This window comes from Plasmodium fragile, assembly GCF_000956335.1.
Source record: "Plasmodium fragile strain nilgiri unplaced genomic scaffold supercont1.75, whole genome shotgun sequence".
Lineage (NCBI taxonomy): Eukaryota > Apicomplexa > Aconoidasida > Haemosporida > Plasmodiidae > Plasmodium > Plasmodium fragile.
In genome coordinates this window covers 1-20120 of record NW_012192655.1, presented here as the reverse complement: position 1 = coordinate 20120, position 20120 = coordinate 1, and the positions used below count along the sequence as shown (strand labels likewise).

The 20120-nt window shown below is 36.8% G+C and overlaps 6 protein-coding genes across 6 annotated transcripts; 4 read left to right on the top strand and 2 right to left on the bottom strand.

The window, feature by feature from the left end:
• Positions 1-567: 567 nt before the first annotated feature.
• Positions 568-1749, top strand: AK88_04756 (uncharacterized protein; the record flags this gene model as incomplete). Its single annotated transcript, XM_012482364.1, has 1 exon — positions 568-1749. One exon carries the CDS (start codon positions 568-570, stop codon positions 1747-1749), a length of 1182 nt encoding a protein of 393 aa, XP_012337787.1.
• Positions 1750-3150: 1401 nt separating this feature from the next.
• Positions 3151-4893, bottom strand: AK88_04755 (uncharacterized protein; the record flags this gene model as incomplete). The annotated part of the gene is made up of 1 exon (XM_012482363.1): positions 3151-4893. The coding sequence occupies one exon, from the start codon at positions 4891-4893 to the stop codon at positions 3151-3153; it is 1743 nt and encodes a 580-aa protein (XP_012337786.1).
• Positions 4894-7750: 2857 nt separating this feature from the next.
• Positions 7751-10080, top strand: AK88_04754 (uncharacterized protein; the record flags this gene model as incomplete). The annotated part of the gene is made up of 3 exons (XM_012482362.1): positions 7751-8124; positions 8347-8506; positions 8695-10080. 3 exons carry the CDS (start codon positions 7751-7753, stop codon positions 10078-10080), a joined length of 1920 nt encoding a protein of 639 aa, XP_012337785.1.
• A 1336-nt stretch (positions 10081-11416) lies between these two features.
• On the top strand, positions 11417-11875 carry AK88_04753 (uncharacterized protein; the record flags this gene model as incomplete). The annotated part of the gene is made up of 1 exon (XM_012482361.1): positions 11417-11875. The coding sequence occupies one exon, from the start codon at positions 11417-11419 to the stop codon at positions 11873-11875; it is 459 nt and encodes a 152-aa protein (XP_012337784.1).
• Positions 11876-11877: 2 nt separating this feature from the next.
• Positions 11878-14604, top strand: AK88_04752 (uncharacterized protein; the record flags this gene model as incomplete). Its single annotated transcript, XM_012482360.1, has 1 exon — positions 11878-14604. One exon carries the CDS (start codon positions 11878-11880, stop codon positions 14602-14604), a length of 2727 nt encoding a protein of 908 aa, XP_012337783.1.
• A 2651-nt stretch (positions 14605-17255) lies between these two features.
• AK88_04751 (uncharacterized protein) lies at positions 17256-17957 on the bottom strand (the record flags this gene model as incomplete). The annotated part of the gene is made up of 1 exon (XM_012482359.1): positions 17256-17957. One exon carries the CDS (start codon positions 17955-17957, stop codon positions 17256-17258), a length of 702 nt encoding a protein of 233 aa, XP_012337782.1.
• Between the last annotated feature and the right edge of the window lie 2163 nt (positions 17958-20120).

Genomic DNA, 20120 nt, shown 5'->3' with positions numbered 1-20120 from the left:
CCATTTGTCCTTTTTATCTGGTCTGTTCAGGTGAAAAAGAAAAAAAAATATATTTCGATCTTTTCGATAATCAATAACTTGCATTTTCACTCAAAAAAAAAAACAAAAAAGACAGCTATAAAAGCATGTGTTGTAACTTTTTTTTTTTGTTGTTTTTTTTCGCATAAGATGCCCTATTTTTATAATAATTATTTTGTGTTTTCATGAAACTTTAACTTGTGCCAATAAATTTAGAGACTGAAAATAAAATAAAAAAAAACTCATAAGAGAATTATGTTTCCTCGTTAAATTTGTATATGTGTAAGTCTTAATTCCCTGCACACGCTTGTTTTTCCTATTTTTTTTTTTCCCCCTCTTGTTCGTCACTCTTCGACGCGGTTGTCATCCCAAATTGGACAACATTCCTTTCTCCCCAAATAAGCGGTAGTTTCACGCTATTTCATTCTTCCACTTTTTTAGCAGAATTGTGTATATCCTCACCTGCAATCTCTACTATATTTGCCACGCATTGCCCCCCCTCCCCATTCTTAACACATTACACGTGTGACAATTTCTCACCGCGCAAACATGACGAATGTTGTAGAGTGTACCTTCAAAACCCCGCCCGAGACTGCAAAGGCCCCAGAGAATGCTGTCATATGGAATGCATTTCAATATTGCGATGAAAAAGGATGGTATTCATTAACAAACCATGATGATATAATGCTCAGACCTACTACCTTCAGTGACGGAAGAATTAAATTTCTACCTCAACTAGAAAAAATACCAGAAGAATTTGAATCGGTTTTGTGTGGAAAGTATGATGCTAAGGCTTGGGGAAAGGATGATTGTAACATAGTTATTGAAGGTGATAAGGACGTACATATAAGCCTTCCAGGGTTGCAGGAAAAAATTAATTACAACCACAGAGAGAGATTCCCTACATTCTTAAAAAATTGGAAAATTATTGTGGGTATGCTAAATGAACACATAACCGTAATACGGATAAATACAGAAACTGCAATAATTGTAAGCATAAATGAAAAGAGCAATGTAACTGTTAAGTGTGTAGATTTTAATAACGGTTTTTTATGTGTTAATCCGCACACAAATTTAGCAATTGCATATGGTGGTTTTGCCTTGAGTGAACTGAAAAAATGTGAACTCGTTCCACACATTACTCACGAAGGAGCAGAATGGGGATTTTTTGTTCATCTATTTAAATGGGGACACATTATTATACCAAAAGATATAGAGATTAAATTACCATCTCCAGGATTAAAGCTAATTGGAAAAAAAATAGACACAGTGGCAATTATTTCCCTTCCGCCAAATATATATATACACGTAAAAATTGATGGGCCAAAATGTATAAGAAAATTAGAGTACGGACAGGACTACAGCATAACAGCAATTAAGAGTAGCGAATCGGACATTGACATTTATCTGCTGTTCGATGGCCAATTAATAAAATACGAATTTTCTTTTGATACGAGACTAAACAAGGCTGGGAAAGGAAGATCCGTTAATTATGCCAAATTGAAGTGCACAAATAAGAGCAAGGAAGTAACTTCATTCGTTTTCCAAGCAACGGCAAATTCGAAATTGTTATTAGATTCCAACTGTCCAACGGATAATATGGGTCACCTGTTGTGCACCCAAACCATTTCCGTCTTCGACGCGGAAACTAGCGAGTACCTGAGTCACCCCCAGGGTCTCCAGCTAACCGAGGTGTTCAACACCTTGTCGTATCCGCTTGAGAAGGAGTAACGGGCTGTCCCCATTGAAAAGGGCGACACCAATTAAATTTGCGGCGTTTTAAAAGGTTGGTCCCATTGTTTCTGCTCAAATCCTGGCTTGCGCCGTTTTTTTTTTTTTTTTTTTTTTTTTTTGCGTTTCCTTTCTTCCGCTTTTCGACGTTGTCCTGGTGGTGGACCTCTTGCTATTTCCCCCCTGACGTACGTGAATATGCATGATCATAAATCTGCACGAGGATATATACTATGGCATAGCAACTATGCTACATTGTGTGCACGCACGTTGTTGTCTTTTATTGGTCCCCCTACCGCCTGGCGTATTTTTCATTCCTGTCTTAACCACTAATCGTGTTATTGGTCAAACCCGTATCCACCCCTTTTGGCCTTCCCGAAATGAACTTTTGTTTAAAAATTTTAGCAGGCTGCGCATAAATCTGTGTGCGGTGTCGCGGACTGGAAGGTTTGCAAACTGATTCTCTCCACTCATGCTTTAGAAAAGCGCATTCAGGAAAACGGAAAAACAAAATTACAGTTTTTTTTTTTTTTACGAAATTACAAAAAAATTAAAAGTTTAAAAAAAAAAAAATTAAAATTTGTAATGTGGGATGTGCACTCGCATACATATTCATGGGGCAAAAGAGGTAACTAAAAATTTTTAGACCACGCGCGCGCGTGTGTATATCCCTACTTCTTCGCTAACACGAAAATATATACCTGACTAAATGGACAAATATTTGAAGCATTGCCCTGTATTGTAGGCAATTTAAAAAAAAAAAAAAAAAAAAAAAACACAACATCATAATCCCCTTGCAAGCATGTGGTCAAATGTGATCATGCGTATTATTGGCACTCCCGGACGGAAGCTCATTAGAAATATTCTACTATACAACAATGTGCCTTATTAATACGTAAGGGGGAAAAGTGAAAGCAAATGGTATGAATATTAACATGGGAATGGTAATTAAATGTATTCAAATACATTTCTCAAAAAAAAAAAAAAAAAAAAAATTAAATATAACAGAATAAATCTTCGACGTGTCTAGCGTGCACGAAGTAAATTCTAAACATAACTCAAAAATGGTCATTAATCAGTTTTATTTATTTATTTTTGCAAATAAAAATACGCAATTTTGTGGCGCATGTCTATGCAGGTACTGGTGTGTAACTTGTTCATTTCTCAGCGTTGGCTGGCAGGCAACTAGGCATCTTATCCATCTAAATTTTGCTGAACTTTTGCAGTGGAAAATTAGTATACGCGTGTCGGAAGTATTATAAGAAGGCGTTATGCATCTCGTTCTTCTTAGCGGTGTGTTTGTAGTTGGGCGACAAAAGCGGGGCCATGTACATATGTTTGCTTCGCCGCGTCGCTGCTTCTCCGCTTAGCGTTCTACCCTGCTGTGCGCGCATGCCAGACTTAGTCGAACAAATCTTCTAAGGTGTAAAAAGTGGGCTTTATATTCTGATCACACTTTGTCTTTTTCTTCTTATGGTATGCGCTTCCATCTCCATCAGAGTTATCACGTGAGTCATTTTCCGGGCGTTTGTTTTTTTTCGATTTACTGTCTGTGCTTTTGCCACTTGTATTTTTTTCATTCCTGGAGGGATCCTCCGCACCGCCCTTACCTTTATCATACCCCTTACTGCTCCCACTCTCATTAGCTTTATCTTTATTTCTGTTCTTGTCATTAGCACCGTATTCATTAAATTGGTCTATTATATCTCTGAGGTTATGTTTCTTGTAGTATTCTACATATCTGTAGAAATCTCTATTTTCGAGATGCTCTCTTGGAATATTGAATTCTTTAAAGTTTTGATTTTCAAGGATCATTTTAATATCGTCATTTTTATTTTTACGTAGGGAGTTGAAATATTCTATACATGCCCTAACATCACTATCTCTTTTTTTATCCATCTCAAGAACGTTCATAGGTTTATACACTTTTTTCTGATTCGAATCACTGATGTTATTAAACATTAATGTTTTCCTTTTAACATTTCCACTTTCAACAACAGTTCCATATTTGTCGTTATACTTTTCTGGTCTGTGCATATCGTGATAATTGTTTCCATATACCTTATTGTCCTTGTTCCAATAATTTGGGTTCATGTTGTTGTGGCTATAGCTGGGTTGGTAGTTCTTATCATATTTCATATTATAAAAATTATTGTTCTCTCTTGAGTATCCTACAGAGGGGTTTCCGACCCTCATGTTGTTGTTATAGCTATTGCCCATATAAGGGTTACAGTATTCGTTGGTCCCCTTTTTCATGTAACCCATTTGAGCATTATTGCTCATCGAATTCCTCATGTAATCATTTTGAAACTTATCATTTTGGTAGGGCATATAATTCATATTAGAATTATATAAACTATTATTTGTCTTTGAGAATTTTTTTCGATAATCCTCATTTGTGTATTTTATATCTGGTTCATATCCATGTGTGTTGTCTTCACTAAAGAGTTTTTTGTTGTTTTCTCTTTGTCCGTGTGGATTTTCCTCTCTGTCATTTTCCCTACCTTCTTCAATGCTGGCATTGTTGTGAATGGACCCATGTTCTACTTCACTTTGTGCTTCTTCTCCACTTTGACTTTCTTCGCAGCTTTCCTTAGCGCTATTCCCCGACGAGGGGCTAACGTCTCTCTTCTTCTTTTTTTTGAGTCTTAAGCATTTAAACATGTTAGCGAAGAGGCGTCGGAGTTTTTTTCTTTGCTTCCGATTTGAGCTGGGATGGGCGCTGTGACTTGGGGCGATAAAATGAGCACTATGGTACTGCGAAAGGTTCACACGGCTACACAAAAAGCATTTCACATATGAACAATCAATGTTTGTCAGATTCCTACTATTACAATGGTAGCAAATCAGAATAATAACTTTTCGTCCTATGTTGTCCTGGGGCACTAGTGCATTTACAACATGACACTTTGGACAGGCTCTATACACAGCACTGCTCTCACAGGTAAAAACGGATAAGCATTTATAGCATCTAATATTTTTGTAAGAAATGTCCTCAAACGAAAATGCCAAATTCTCTAACCCTGCAACCGAGTCCAGAATACCATCTGGGTTTAACAAAAAAAACGTTGTGTACTTTTCCTTGTGCGCCCTACTCAAATCGTCTATGCATATGTTTTTTTCTTTTAGCGTGTTAATATCCATATAACGCGCGGGGGGGATTTACGTGCAGACGGTAGTGAAGTGGTAAAGCGGTGAAGGGGTGGCGCGGTGATGTGGTCAAGCGAATGGCACCAGAACACTCGGGGAGGTCGTTCCACGCATGTGCATATCTACTCACATGTACACCGGTGCACTGCATTGGAACGTGCACAACACACGGTCATATGACATGTACACAGAACGTACATACACAAATGTCCTCACAAAGAATAAGAGCAACGTTCCCGAGCAACCAACTAGTACAGATTATATGTACCTCTAAGGTGCAATCGACATGGAATTATAAAAAAGCAGCTAAAACCTTACTTTTCACGGGATCGTAATTTTGTAGAATTGAATTAATAACATCGCGGAGTTACTTTGAGAAGTAAAAAACTCAAATGATTAAATAAAAAAAAAAAAAAAAAAAAAAATTACTTATTTACGAAAATGACAATTTTGTGATAGCAACACTCAAGAATTGTTCTGGAGCAGATTCATATGAATTACAAAAGTTGCATCGTGAACGGTTACCCATGTCAAAAGTATTACAACTATTATAAATTAGAATTGAAGCGTGCAACAAGAAGATTGCGGTTGGCGTGTCAGCTTTTGTGCACAAATAGAGATTATAAGTGCTTATAAGAAAATATGTGCGCGTATATAATTGCGTACATATAATAATGCAAAATTGAAAGCGTTTATATATATATATATATTTTTTTTTGTTGTACCTGTTTTGCGCTTTTGCCCCCTCTGTGAGGTTGCATTCCCTTCCTTTTCTAAAGTGCTCTTCTCTGTTTATGTGTTATGCTCTTTTTTTTTTTTTTTTTTTTCTTCGCCAAATGATTACTAAGGGGCACTTTCTTGATATGTTTTTCTGATCACTGTGAATGCGCATGAAAATGAGTACTGCTCGAGCCAATTTGGTCATTCCCTTAAATGTCATTTTTTTTTTGTACTAACTTTGCTATTCCCTCGCGAGATGTACAAACACAAATTGAAAAGTACGCAGCATGACAAATCTACATTTGTTCTATTGCACAGCAGATCAAATATGGTTACAACAGTTTTTTTTTTTTTTTTTTTTTTTTTTTTTTTTTTTTTGCGCCCACGTAAACACAAAAAAAAAAAATAAAATGTAAATTCTTTAGCGCCTCAGTGGTTCTACATTGTAAAAAAAGTAATAAACAAAAAGAACAAAAAGGAAAAAAAGAAGTTTGTTCTATCCTCATATGTGTAGGAAAAAAATCGCCTTAATCGCTACCATGGTATGTATTGCCCCTTTTGGTCACCTCTTTCCCATCTGCGCTCTTTTTCGTACTGCGTTCTGAAGGTGTGCCCAGGATTTTGGTCCTTCCATTGTGCCTCTTACCTTTTTTTTTGTTCGTCCTGCGTCGTTTTTTTATAGGTTCTTCCTTCAATGCAGCCGTCCTCTTCTTGCACTTTTTTTTTTTTTTATGCATTTCTTTTATTCTTTTTTTTCGGAAAGGTCACAATATTTTTTACTGTTTCCATGAGCCATTTTTGCGTGTGCGCGTAGTTCAAAAAGTGGTGGCAAATACACAAAGAAAAAGTTGTAATTTCTTTTTTGCTTTTACGACCAAGTGTGTTATAAGTAGAAAATTCCAACCTGTGCGGAGTAACTTCAAGAAAGCGGAAACGAAGGGAATAATTTTCCTTTAAGGAAATATCAACGATTGTAAAATTTTTGCTTTTGGGTTTGGATAATATTCACTTGTTGCCTTTCTTAAGACTTTGCAAAAAGGGTTTATATTTCATGTCATCCCAAACTGTTCATGAAAAAAATGACACTTAAAAAGGGTGGCTGTGGACAATCAGCTACAGAAAAAAGGACAGGCATAAAACATGTATAAAAAACGGGCACACATATTTGTCGCTTTACAAAAGGGATACACAGCTACACACCATTTAGCTGTAACCGGAAAGGGAGCCAAGTGAAAGTTAAACCAAAACAGAACTGTGCGTAACTCCACATAGGATGCACATTTTGACGTGCGTTTTTTTTTTTTTTTTTTCACATTTTTTATGTCCTATTCAAAACCAACAAACATACTCTCTACATAAACTTATGCATGGAAAAAGAAATGTGAGCAATGAATGAAAGTACTGGGAAAATTCAAATGGAAAGAAAAAAATTGAAAGAAGGAAAAATTCCCTCAACGATTATTGATACCCATTTTGTGCTCTTCACGCAAAAAAAAAAAAAAAAAAAAAAAAAATTTGCTGCAACAAACAAAATAGTTACACCCACGTGAACACTTCAAGTAGAGTGTCCCTTTTTTTTTTGAAGCAAAAAATTTCAAAATTGTGGCTTCCAAAATTGTAGCATCAATTTGTCCGCACTTTTTGGTAAGCTTGCCCCTCCATTTAACAGTTTACCCGCTCCTACGCAAATTTTAATTTGTTTGTAATAATTCAAAAGTCATGTGGGCAGAGCTGCTAACGAATGGTTAATCTTATTTGCGTGAATAAACGCATCTTCCCCTGTCCCTTTGAATAACTTAACAGGTTAATGATTTTCTCCCCGCCCCCCTGTCACCATAACCGCACTGTCATTGTACAAAAAAAAGTGTCCCCCGCTCCCCTGCTACGCAATGTATATACTTTTGCCCATGTACACAAAAAGGGGAGTGTAAAAATAGGGAAAGATACATTTGGATGTACCAATAAATTTTTGCCCTCCCACCTGCCTCAAAAAAAAAAAAAAAAAGAAAAGAAAAAGAAACAAGTCAAATAAAGTTGAAGAACAAGTTTGGTACACATATCAAAATAACATTTAAAAAGACAAGATCAAAAAAAAAAAAAAAAAAAATCGTACGTACCACCCCGTCACATAATGACTGCTCCCGCTTTAAAAGCAGAAGAAGGGGATGATGAGGACAATTTAAGGAAAAAGAAAAATAACTATTTTTTCTTTTTCTCCAAAAGTGAAAAAAATGCTACTACGAAGAAAATCCCTAAAAGTAAAAATGAGGTAGACATAAACTTTTATGAAGAAGAACCATACTTGGATGATAAAGTTAATGACGTCGACTACATCATTTTAATAATTCATGGAATAGGATCCAATGAAGAGATCATTACAAATCAATGTGAAGATCTCAAGAATAGTTTCAAAATTGTAAAAAAAATGTGGTTTTTTGATTATCCTTTTAATATCCATTTCCACATATTCAACTGGAAGAAGTACATAATAGACGCACAGATTCAGTAATGCTTCATGTAGTGGGGACAATTCTGCCTGCCCCCCGTTTCGTGTCTTTCTTGTTTTACCTCGTCGACTTGTGCGCCTATTCACGTGAAAAAGAAAACAGGACAGTTGTGCGACTTGTCAGAGATGCGTTTCTGCTTTGCATATATATATATATATATATATATATTTGTTTTTTTTTGCGCTTCTCTGCATTATTTCACTTTTTTCCCACACCGCAGCGTCTTCAACCGGATAAATATCAACACCATGGCGGAGACCAGAAAGATCGTGAACCTGTCCGCGGGGGACATCATATGCTTTCTGCACCCAAGATATGGCGATTACATAATGTCAAACCTGTACAATGATATAAACAAGGCACTAGAATCTTTAAAGAGTGTAATTTTAAAATGAGAACAAATTTGTGCGAACGTTTGAATAATCTGTGGTGTAGCATCTACGAGGGGGTTTTCTCGAGAGTAACACCCGCGCACCGTGTCACTTCATCATAATAGAACACTATGAAGTATCACATGCAATGACAAATTACACTGCGTATATTGTACACACCCACTCACCCTGTGCAGGACCCCAGCGGAAGGTTCAAAAATTCGAAGGTTTGCCTGTTGGGCTATTCCCTCGGGAGCGCTATGGCGTATGAAATTTTGCACAATGTCAAAGTAAGAATCAGTAACAGCGATTTAAAGTACAACCTAAAGAGTAAAATCGATTACTTCTTCATGTTGGGAAGCCCTCTAAGTGCGTTATTATCATTGTACAAGCCAGACTACATAAACGAGGGGTTAAGGTTAATGGAGGGGATCAAATTTTACAACCTCTTCCATGGATTTGATCCCGTTGCATTCAGAATAGAGCCGCTCATATATCCTAAAATAAAGAACATACCAGAACCCGTTTTGATAAATTATTGGAGAAATAATGGAGCTAGATATTGGTTTGAATGGGATAAAAATATGCAAAATGCAAAAATAGCTATTGTCCAGAATTTAAATGATTTTACATCTGCCATCACAAATGGGTTCTACAAATTTATCGGAAAGTCTGAATCTAATGAAGAAGAAGAACAAGGTACATTAAATAAAAACCTCTGCTACAAGGGAGAAAGTAAAAACATAAATATGTTCTTGTCCAAGGTAAAGGAAAATCAAAGAAAAATGGCTTTACAAAAAAGAAAAATGGAAAGAAAAAACGGAAAATTTAAAACCGTTAAGGATAAACCACCATCATCTTATCCTAATATAATAACTGAACAAGAGGATGAAGCAAAGGTTTACCAAAATGGAAATAATTCTAATAATGATTTTCAGAGTGATGATTATTTATCAGCAGATAATTCAAGCTATGTGGACAGCACCAAAAGCATTTGTGCGTCACAAGATTCGAATAGCGAAATGTCTTTTTTTGATCAAAATTTTAGTGAAAATTCTGGTGAAGACTCTTTAGAGGGGAAGACATCCAAGGGGGAAGTTACCAAAAAAGGAAACACCCGCATCACCTCCTATAGTCATAATGCGGATGCACCGCACACAAGTAACAAACAGGATGGGGGAAATGCACATAAGAAGGTGAACAACACGTTCGATAAAGCGGCAGACGAACTGCCCCTCCGATACGACTACCAATTACAAGAATTCATCATGGAACATTATATCTACCCCTTAGCGGTTGCAAAATCACATTTTAATTATTTCATAATCAAGGATATCTCATTTTTCATACTTAAGGAGTTACTAAACAGGACAGCAACCCTAAGCTATGAAGATTACCTAACTCAAATAGAACAAGAATATAATAACAAATCCATACATGAACAAGATCATGCTAAAAAGGAACAATACTTAAAGATATCCTTGAAGGCCAGCAAAACGCTTGAAGAATTTCGTAGGTATGAGAAAAATGTACAAGCCATGTCCGATCCGTTTAACATGAAAAATTTAAAAAGTCTCATTTGAATTATTCCACAAAGGTTGAGAACACACCTGCGTGGGGAGGAAGAAGAAGGAGGACGCTGCTGCCCTATCTTTGCGCGGTTCCATTTTTTTTTGAAGTCAATTCGATTTATGCGCTCAACTTTTTAGTAGCACACATTTGCCTCCACTTTTTTAATAACTTCTTCTCTTACCCCCATAAAAATGGGAAGTTCCCCTCTCCCCCAAATAGGAGCTTCTCCATATGCTTGATTTTTGAACGCATGACCCTGTTCGTGCCCACTGTGCAGTTTCACATGCAGGGGATATTTATTTTTACCCCCCACGATGGTACACCTACGGAAATATACTCATATAATTGGAAGTTTCACACGTGGCTTTCCAACTTGGTTAACCATTCGGAATGGAACAAAAAAAAATTGTCTTCTCTTGGATCGTTTTGGGGGGTCCTCCCAATCAAGACAAAATCTCGCCGTTGATGCGCGTCCTCTCTATATGTATATATAATCACAATTATTTCACCCCATCAAATTTTGCCTTCCACCAATTTGGCAACAAAACATCGTATCGAGATGGTTTATCAGCACTTAGCGGTACTCAATTTTAATTATGCTAACGCCAAGGGGAGCGGGAAGAGGCCTCATACAATTTGCCCCCTTTTTTTTATTCCACTGCTTCTAATTAGCAAAAGGAACAACTGTCCATACAATTACTCATGCGAGGAATGTATAATTTTACATGCCACGAACGCGGTTTTTTTTTTTTTTTTTTTTTTTTTTCCATCCCTTTTGTAAAGTGCCGCAGCTGTGGGGCAACCTTCGAGAAAAAAGTGATAAGCGCGCTTTGGCAACTTTATTTTTTATGTGCTTGCTGCCTGTTGGCAATATATATTTTTTTTTTATAAAGTTTACCACCAATCGGTAAAAGGTAAAGATGTAGACGATTTTTTTTTTTTTTACCATTCTGAAGGCAACCACTGGTGCTAGCACGCACCGAGTCCATTTTTTGACAATTTTTTTTTTTTTTTTAATTTTCCCTTTGAATATGCAACAATTTGTAGAATCAAAATAGCGGCCGCGTAAAAAAGGAAGCAAAAAAAAAAAAAAAAAACGCATACTACATTTTTGAAATTATAATTATAAATAGAGGCAAAAAGGAGATAATTCCTGCTGCGATTTTTTCCTGTTGAAGAATGAGAGGCGCCTCTTTTCTTTCTGAGTTTTTCGGATAGGTCAAAAATTGGCCTGACTCACCAACATGCCTTATTTTTGCCCATTCGATTGAACAATTTGATGCGACAGGGCATCCGGCTTTTTTTCCCATCCAGGACGCCACCCCCCCCATTTGACTCGCACCCAAAATGATATCCACAACAATAAGGAACAGAATACACAAAATAATCTCGGGCAACAATCTCATCCTGGAAAATGAAGATAACCAAACCAACCTGAAAAATATTGTTAACAACTGTACGTTGATAGAAAATGCTTTGCGCAAAGAATTCTTGGAGTTCAGACGGCTGCCCAGGAACAAACTAAACGCCCTGATTATCGACGTGTTGAAAAAAACGTTTGAAGGGGATGGCGTCTCCTCCAAGGGGGGAAGCATTTATGGGAACGAATTCCAGGGAAGTTACGGGGAGGGGCAACAGGACGGTCAGCATAACTATGACGATCAGGACAGCCATCATGGTGATGATAAGTGGCAACCCGGTGAGAAAGACGAAGGGCCGTGTCCCACCAAGGGGAAAAAAAAAAAAAAAAAAAGGATGAACAGCTGTCCCAAGATGGAAGTAAAAAAGTCAAGGGTACCTTATTAAAAATGGGAGAGAGAGGGACAAATGAAAGGATGAAGGAAAAAAAAAATTCAAAATTCAGCTCAGCCAAGGAGAAGGGGGAGTACCAAAAGGACAGCGTGAAGGAGCAAAGCTACGCAGCACATGTGCTCCTCAAGGACGTTAAAAAAAACCTCGCAGCAGATACAAATTTAGACAAATATAAAGGAATTAAAAATATCAAAAAGGATATTTTTTACAGCATAATTTACCCTCATAAATTTAGGGAGGGTAATTTCAGCACGATTGTTAATATAAGCGGAATCAGTGGGTCAGGAAAAACCACATTGTCATATGCCATAGCCGGAGAATGTAACTGTCCATTTTTTTACTTGAAGCTACCAGAATATATAAAATATATATCCAATGATAGTAAAAATAATAAATTAAAATTAATTTTTGAACAAATAAAAAACGAGTATAATGAGGCTATCCTTTGCATAGACGATATAGATGTTATCCTTTCGTCCAAAGATGATTCAACAGATCTGTATCTCTTTACATATCTTCTGAGCCTCTTTGACAACACAAATGTTATTATACTTTTACTAAGTGTGAGCAAACCATATGATAGTGTACTGTACACAAAAATTAAAAAATTTATTTCCATCCCTATCCCTACGTATGAAGATCGGGTGGAGATTCTCCAATACATGGCGGCAGAGTTGTCTCTCACATTTGATGCGAAATATGCAGCATCTTTAACGTATGGCTTTCATCGGGGCCACCTCTACGATATTGCAAACGAGTCAATGAATCTGTGCATATATGACCAAGTGCAAGCGGGAAGTTTTGCCAAGATAACGAGCGAGATGGACATAGTCTCTATTGAGAAGCCCGAATCGGAGGTACTAACTCCGGGGGGTGCGCCCACTGAATGTGCACATTCAGTCCCTAATGACGCCCTCCATCCGGATGGAGAAAATATTTCCGAAGCCAACAATGGGGAAGAAAGCCCAAACGGAGGTGATGATCAACAGTATGACTCCATAAGGGATGCCAGCACAACGTTCTACTCCAATACAGTTCCCTCCAAGCAGAGAAACGAAACAAGCCTGAAGAGGAAGGAGTGGGGAGGAGACGCTACCACGTACAAAGTGAAAAGACCAAAAATGAGCTGCCGAAAAATAGATGACGAGATTATTCACCAAAGTGTGAGCAATATAAAAAAAAAAATGATTACACAAAATATATGTGAAGTGCCAAATATCAACTTGGATAATATTGGCTCCTTGAAAAAGATCAAAAAAGTCTTAGAGACGAAATTTATCCTACCAGTGAAATATGCAAATATATACAAACATCTAGGGATAAACAAAAGCATGGGAATATTACTTTATGGTCCACCAGGATGTGGAAAAACGATGCTTGCCAAAGCAATAAGTAATGAAATGAAGGCGAATTTTATAGCTATAAAGGGACCCGAAATTTTGAATAAATATGTGGGGGAGAGTGAAAAAAAAGTAAGAGAAATATTTTCTTACGCATCTATTTACAAGCCTTGCCTCATCTTTTTTGACGAAATTGATAGTATTTGCATTAACAGGGCAAACAATAAAGCTGCAGCAGCATCAGATCGAATTGTAAACCAACTGCTCACAGAAATGGATGGCCTCTCTCAAAGAGAAAGTGTTTACATCATTGCTACGACAAATAGACCAGATATAATCGACAAGGCATTGTTAAGAAGTGGTCGATTTGATCAACTTATTTACATTTCTTTACCAAAATATCAAGGACGAATTGATATTTTGAGAAAATTATCCAAAAATATGCCCATGCATGCTGATGTAGATTTTGCAAAAATTTCTCGCTTGACCAAAGGTTATAGCGGGGCTGACTTGTACGGAGTTCTGCGAGAAAGTGCCTTTATCGCTCTCCAGGAGTGTCGAGATAAAATTGATTTCTTAAACTCGGGTTTGTCTAGCAGCTGTGATGCTACGCAGCACTGCCCCGAAGCAGATACCTTTTGCAGAGACACATCCAATGAGCCCCCATTTGTCAAACGCGAAAATGGTGACACGGTTACAGATGCTGCAAGTAGCAATCGTACAATAGGCTCTTGCGATGGAGGCACAAAAATGGCTAGTCAGTGTAGCGTGACAACATTTGATCAAAGCCAATTGGAGGAATACAACCAAAAGGGGGCTAACTACACTGATGCTCATTTGTGTTTCCCACTGTGTGATCCTACTGATGCACCAGCATATGATGAAAATAGCGTGGAAGCATGCGCACCGGAAGGAGGGGAAATTGTGTCGTGCCACCCCGAAACTGAGGAGGAGTTGACCAAAATGACTGACTTAATGAACGAAAGGGGAACCTCCCAAACGGAGAACACGGCCACTTTGCTTTTCCCGAATCCTGATGGTAGAGCCAATTTGGAAAATGAGCCAAACAAACATTCGAAAAGGAAACAGAAATGTCTGCTATCCCAGCATGATGAATTAAGACGAATGAAAAAAATGAGTTTCCCATACGGTGATGATGACTTTTCCATAGAAAATAATCAGACGTACACAATTAACAATTTAAAAAACAAAACCATAAGTGAGAAGGACAAAAATAACTTAATTTATGAGTTCATTCAAAAGAATAAAAACATACTTACAATTAGCCAAAGGCATATCATGCTGGCGGTCAAGATCGTCCCACGCAGCGTTACAAGTAAGCAGATGAAATATTACAAAGAAATAAGTAAGAAGTTTAAGTGACGATCAGGACGTTACCAATGAGCGGGGAAGGAATGTTCTTCCGTCTTTCCCTCTCTACTGAATTAACGGAAGATTTAATAATGCTCCTCGAAGGAGGGGTATATATTTGTGGTCCCCATGTTGCTTTTGTTTTTTTTTTTTCTACCGCAACATTCGAGTAAATGGGCAATTTGTTTGTTTTCCTCAAATATAAATTTTTTTTTTTTAATGTAGAATAAACAGGTGCTGCGTCACATCGATCATTCCATGTGTCCGCACACTGCACAATTGTAACCGTAGTTTTTTGCACTTTTTTACCCATGTGCGATGTTTTCACCACTTAATCATGAAATGCTTTTTTTATGACGCTGCTCATTTGTTTTTTTCCTGTACAAATTTAATATGCTTTACTGCCTTCACGTAAAAAGTGGAAAGAAAATTTTTAATCCCTTTTTTCGTTCTAGTAATTTGTGCCACTCGAAAGATACTTCGCAAAGTTGAACAGAACTTGATGCTTAATGGCAACATAAAGGAATAAGGGTATATGAACATACCACCAAAAATTTTTTTTTTTTTTTTTTTTTTTTTTTTTCATGAACGGCAAGGTGAATATAGCTTTTTGCAAATTGGCTAGCTGGGGGTGTACTAAACAAATGTCCTAATTTTTTTTCCAAAAAGGTAAAGGATAAAATAAATGTGGCATGGGCCCCTTTACGAAAGAATCAAACTTGTGTTGCGCAGCTCCATTCATTTTCAATCCTTCACGCCGAAAAAAGGAGTAACGTATTTGCATTATGAAGGTGCAAACACAGAACAGGAAAGACAAGTTGCTAAGCTTAGCCTGGACTTGCAACAAAAGGATGTCACATCTTTCGTACTAGGCATTTCCCGACGATAATACAACAGATCACACTCCTTTGGAAGAAAAAAAAGGGGACATAATTCGGGCAGCTCTTTCGCGTTATGTGTCCATTGCATTATTTGGATATCACATTCTTTCCGCATTGCGGTTTTCCCCATGCGCCTGTTCCACCTCTCCGCTTTTTTAAATAAACGAATATAAATGAATTAATTTCGTGTGTATGGCAAAATGCAGTTTTTTTGTCGTTTTAAATGTTGATAAAAAAAAAAAAAAAAAAAAAGGGGGCGTAGGTTTCATGCAGATGGATAAATGTGAATGATGCATATGAATGTGTGATTAAATAAATATAAATAAATGGCCCAGTGAAATTTTAAATATTTTCTCGGCGTGTAAATAACAGCGTACTCTCACTTCTTTCATTGCATTTAAAACTTCGTAAATTGCTCTTGATTAAAATTTGTGTAGTGTGTAGGTGCGGGGACTCTTTTATTAAAAATAAATTTCTTTAAAACCTGTTTCGCGCTTGTTCCATCTCATGCTAATTACAAAGCAGTTCTCTCTCTGGGAGGCTAAAATGGCGCGTTGTGCAGATAATAAAATGCGTCACAAGGTTTTATGTAAATATGTGTTCCTATATGCGTCTATGAATGGGCTCTAATATAAATGGATACTTATAAATGTGCAATTATATATGTCTTTTTTTTTGTTTTTTTTAACTGTCGTGGAATATTGTGGCATAAAAAATATATGCATAACACACACATGCCATGCCCCCTTTAACTTCTTGTAATATATTCCTGCGCGTTGTATCACAGAACATGCTACAAGCGCTGGGGTTGAATCCCTCTAAATGTATGAGCACCGATAAAAATATATTAAAGAAGGATAGCTAAAAGGGGTACAACATGTACGTATTTACTGTTATGCAATAATTTTTACTCCATTCGATTAGGTAAGAAAAGCGAACATTTTTTTTTTTTTTTTTTTTTTATTTCTTAAATTGTTGTGCATATATATAAAATGGTTCTTGTGTGAATACGGATATAAATAAATATATTTATTTCTCTGTTTTGAACTTATGGTGAACTCTCTTTTGATGGATAAATGTGGCACGGCTAAACGCTGCTTGATTGAACTATGTTTTGTACATATAGCTTATTTTTTTTTTTTGCTTTATGTTTATAATGTATTAATGATTCTCTATAAGGAACACTCTATAAATAATATTCCAGCATTTTTTTTGTGAGTCTTCAATTGTCTTAAACGTGTACAGTAAATATGCATGTGTTACGGCTTCTTCACCTTGTTGCTTCACTACGTGTGCGCGTGTATAAATTTTTTACATATGCATAATGAGGAACTTTGAGCTTTTCTTTTTCTTTCTTTTTTTTTTTTTTTTTTTTTTGGTACATTTTGTTGGTGCTTCACATATATGGAGGTGCATGAAGTAGGCTTAATTTTGCGAAAGGCGGCATGGATACCTATATATGCTTATATAATCGGCATGTGTATGCGTTGCTCCTGTGCCGTGCGTGCACTGAATATGCGTGAATGTACACGAACACATGTTCAAATGCGTAACAAATATGCTCTGCGCATTATTCCGTTTTCCTTGGAATTTTTTTGTACACTGCGCCCCGCACACTCAGCGTCTGCGCTTGGTGAGCACACAACTACGTATTTGCGCAGTAAAAACAATGGCGCAATTATACACGCGCATACACCGATATATATTTTTGCATTCATATAGGAATATGCCCCCTTGAACAAGCGCAAAAATTAAACAAATTCATTTAAAAAATTTCTTCAGTTATGATAGAGCCCTGCCCCCTCTGAAGCCACCTCTGCCACCTCGGAAACCACCTCTAACTCCACGGAATCCTCCTCTGAATCCGCCTCTTCCGCCCATTCCCATTCCTCCACCAGATCTGTAACCACCTCTACCAAAACTGCCACCATATCCTCTTCCTCCTCTAAAGTTGTTTCTACCATCATACATTCTATCTCCAAATGGTCTGTATCCACCTCGTCTCATGAATCCACCTCTGCCACCTCTGAATCCACGGAAGAATCTGGGTCTGAATCCTCTTCCTCTAAATGGTCTGGTGTTCACAATTTCTTCAGGTGACATTTCCTTCACATATTTCTCATCCAATGGTGGTTGGTAACCTGGGTCCTTTACATCTAATTGATCTCTCGACAACAGAATGTCAATAAAGGAAACGGTTTTCTCTTGCACAACTTGTTCACCGTTGTCTTGTCCACTAACGTACTGGTCCGTTATGACGGTACTACCGCACCTGGTTATCTGATGCAATCCTTTAAATCTCCTTTTTATAATTTCCGCTAGAGTTACAGCTTTTCCGATGGCGTTTCCCGTGGCTTTTATTTTCAAACTTTTTTTATCTTCTTCTCCTAAAATCTTGGCACCATAGTTCACATAATTGGTCATCCTACCGGTGGATGTGATTCTCATTTCATCTTCGTCTATTGGCTCTCTATCTTTCTTCATTTTGCTCAAGGTGTTTTATAATAAAAATTTTTTTTTCAAATACGTTTGTATATGTAGCTATTTATTTTTATATGTACACGCGCAAGTGTGTGCTCTACTACGATGGGAGTGATTAAAGTACAAAAATGTGTGTCCTCGTGTTTTTAGCTAACGCTCTGTAGTTCTATCTTTATATATATGTATGTGTGTACTTGTGTGTCTCTTTTTATCCGTTAAAAATGCCTTGTATTTTATATTATATTATTTTTTTTTTTTCTACTTCGCTGATTATATGGGCACTGCTACTTTGTGTCTCCTTTGGTACTTAATTCCGCTTAATGCAATTGAACTATTCTGCAGGCAAGGGAAGGAGGAGGCAAAGGAAATAAGTACAAGCCGGGAAATAATACTTTGCACACAACACATGCCATATTGTTATGCAATTCAAATGAGGAACGAAAGGATGCAATGGAAAAGGGCGAGGGACAGTGACTATTTTTCTTATAACGTTATTCTCCACTGTATGTATACATATATTCCCCCACGTGAACTATTCACCCATTATTATTTACAAATGGGAGGGGGTGGAAAAAAAAAAATGGGCTAGAGCTAATCAGCCAGGCCTTGCACAACGGCAAAGGCTCCTAAAGATGTGCGATGTGGCTAACAACTTCAATGTTGTATAACATACTCACATGTGCATAAACACGTGTAAACATGCTTATAAAAAATTTATGCATTTATTTCACGCATGGTACGATCGTGAGTGGATAAATATTCCTTTCAACATTTTTATTTAATATTATATTATTTTTTTTTTTTTTACATTGGCACAAGAGTAGGAACACATGAGAACACGCAAACACTCATGCGTTGGTACATGCTAACGGAAGAACACGCAACATAACTGTAACGAACTTGGCTAAACATAAAATTTACGTTATGCTTCATTTCAGCATTTAACAAAAAGTAGGATCTTACCTTCTCACTTCGAAGTTTTTTTTCCGTTTTTACATTCCTTCAAATACCATTGTTCGCTTATTTTGCTTTAACTTTCTGTTTCTGTTTATATTTTGTTTCTGTTTTTTTTTTTTTTTTTTGCCTTTATTCTTTTTGTTTCATGTCGCATACTTTAATTATATATTATTTAATATTTTTTTTTTTCCCCTTATTTATATTTTTTTTTTTACATCAGGTTTTTTTTTTGGAGATTTTGGCTGCCATTCTTTCATATGGAACTGCACATGTACGCAAAAATATATAAATGAATATTTAAATTATATGTTTATATATATATATATAATACACATATGTAGCGCTGCTAGGTATAATTTTGGTGGGCAAGGTGACGTTGGGAGCAAATTTTAAGAGGCCCACGTATGACCTACACTTGGTGATATTTTTTCTGGTTTTATAGAGGGGGTAAGGGTATTGGATGCATTATTATTGTTATAAGTACACGTGAGCACTCACAATAAAATAAATGTTCGGTACATACGTACCTGTGGCCGACTTTATTTTTATGGTAAGAAAAAAAAAAAATGCTTTCAGTTAAAACAGGTAAAAGTTCACTGCGTGGAGGCACTGGCACAATCTCTAGTGTTGGCGAAAGGTGGAGGAAAAGAAAGAAGCACCTCGGCGATGGATACGGTGCATAGTGCGTGCCCCGCGCAAAGAAATACATTTATATATATATATGGTAACTTAAATTTTTATATATAAAACAACAGGAGGTGCGTACATTGGTGTACGCGTTTTTATGTACATACAATAGAAAACAATAAAATAAAAAAAAAAACCCGGGGTTGCAAGCTTTTGTTTTTTGTTTTTGTTTTTGCTTTCATATCTTCACCCTCTTTTGGGTAATTAATCATCACCATCACATCATCCCTACCACCCCATAAGTATTTGATCCTCTGGGCCATTGAGCTTGCAGTGCCCGCATACCATATATAAGGTATATAAAAAATAACCCATGACCGTTCACCACTTTCGCTTAACAAAAATGTTAACTTAATTCACTGGGCAAGGAACAAGTGCAAAGTGATACGGTTTTTTTTTTTTTTTTTTTTAACAAAAGGGTTTCATCACCGTCACGTGTGAAGGATTATTTTGCCTCACCACGCTTACCATAACGTGAGTCAATGTTTACTAAGAACAACAATTAGCTATATTTTTCCTACA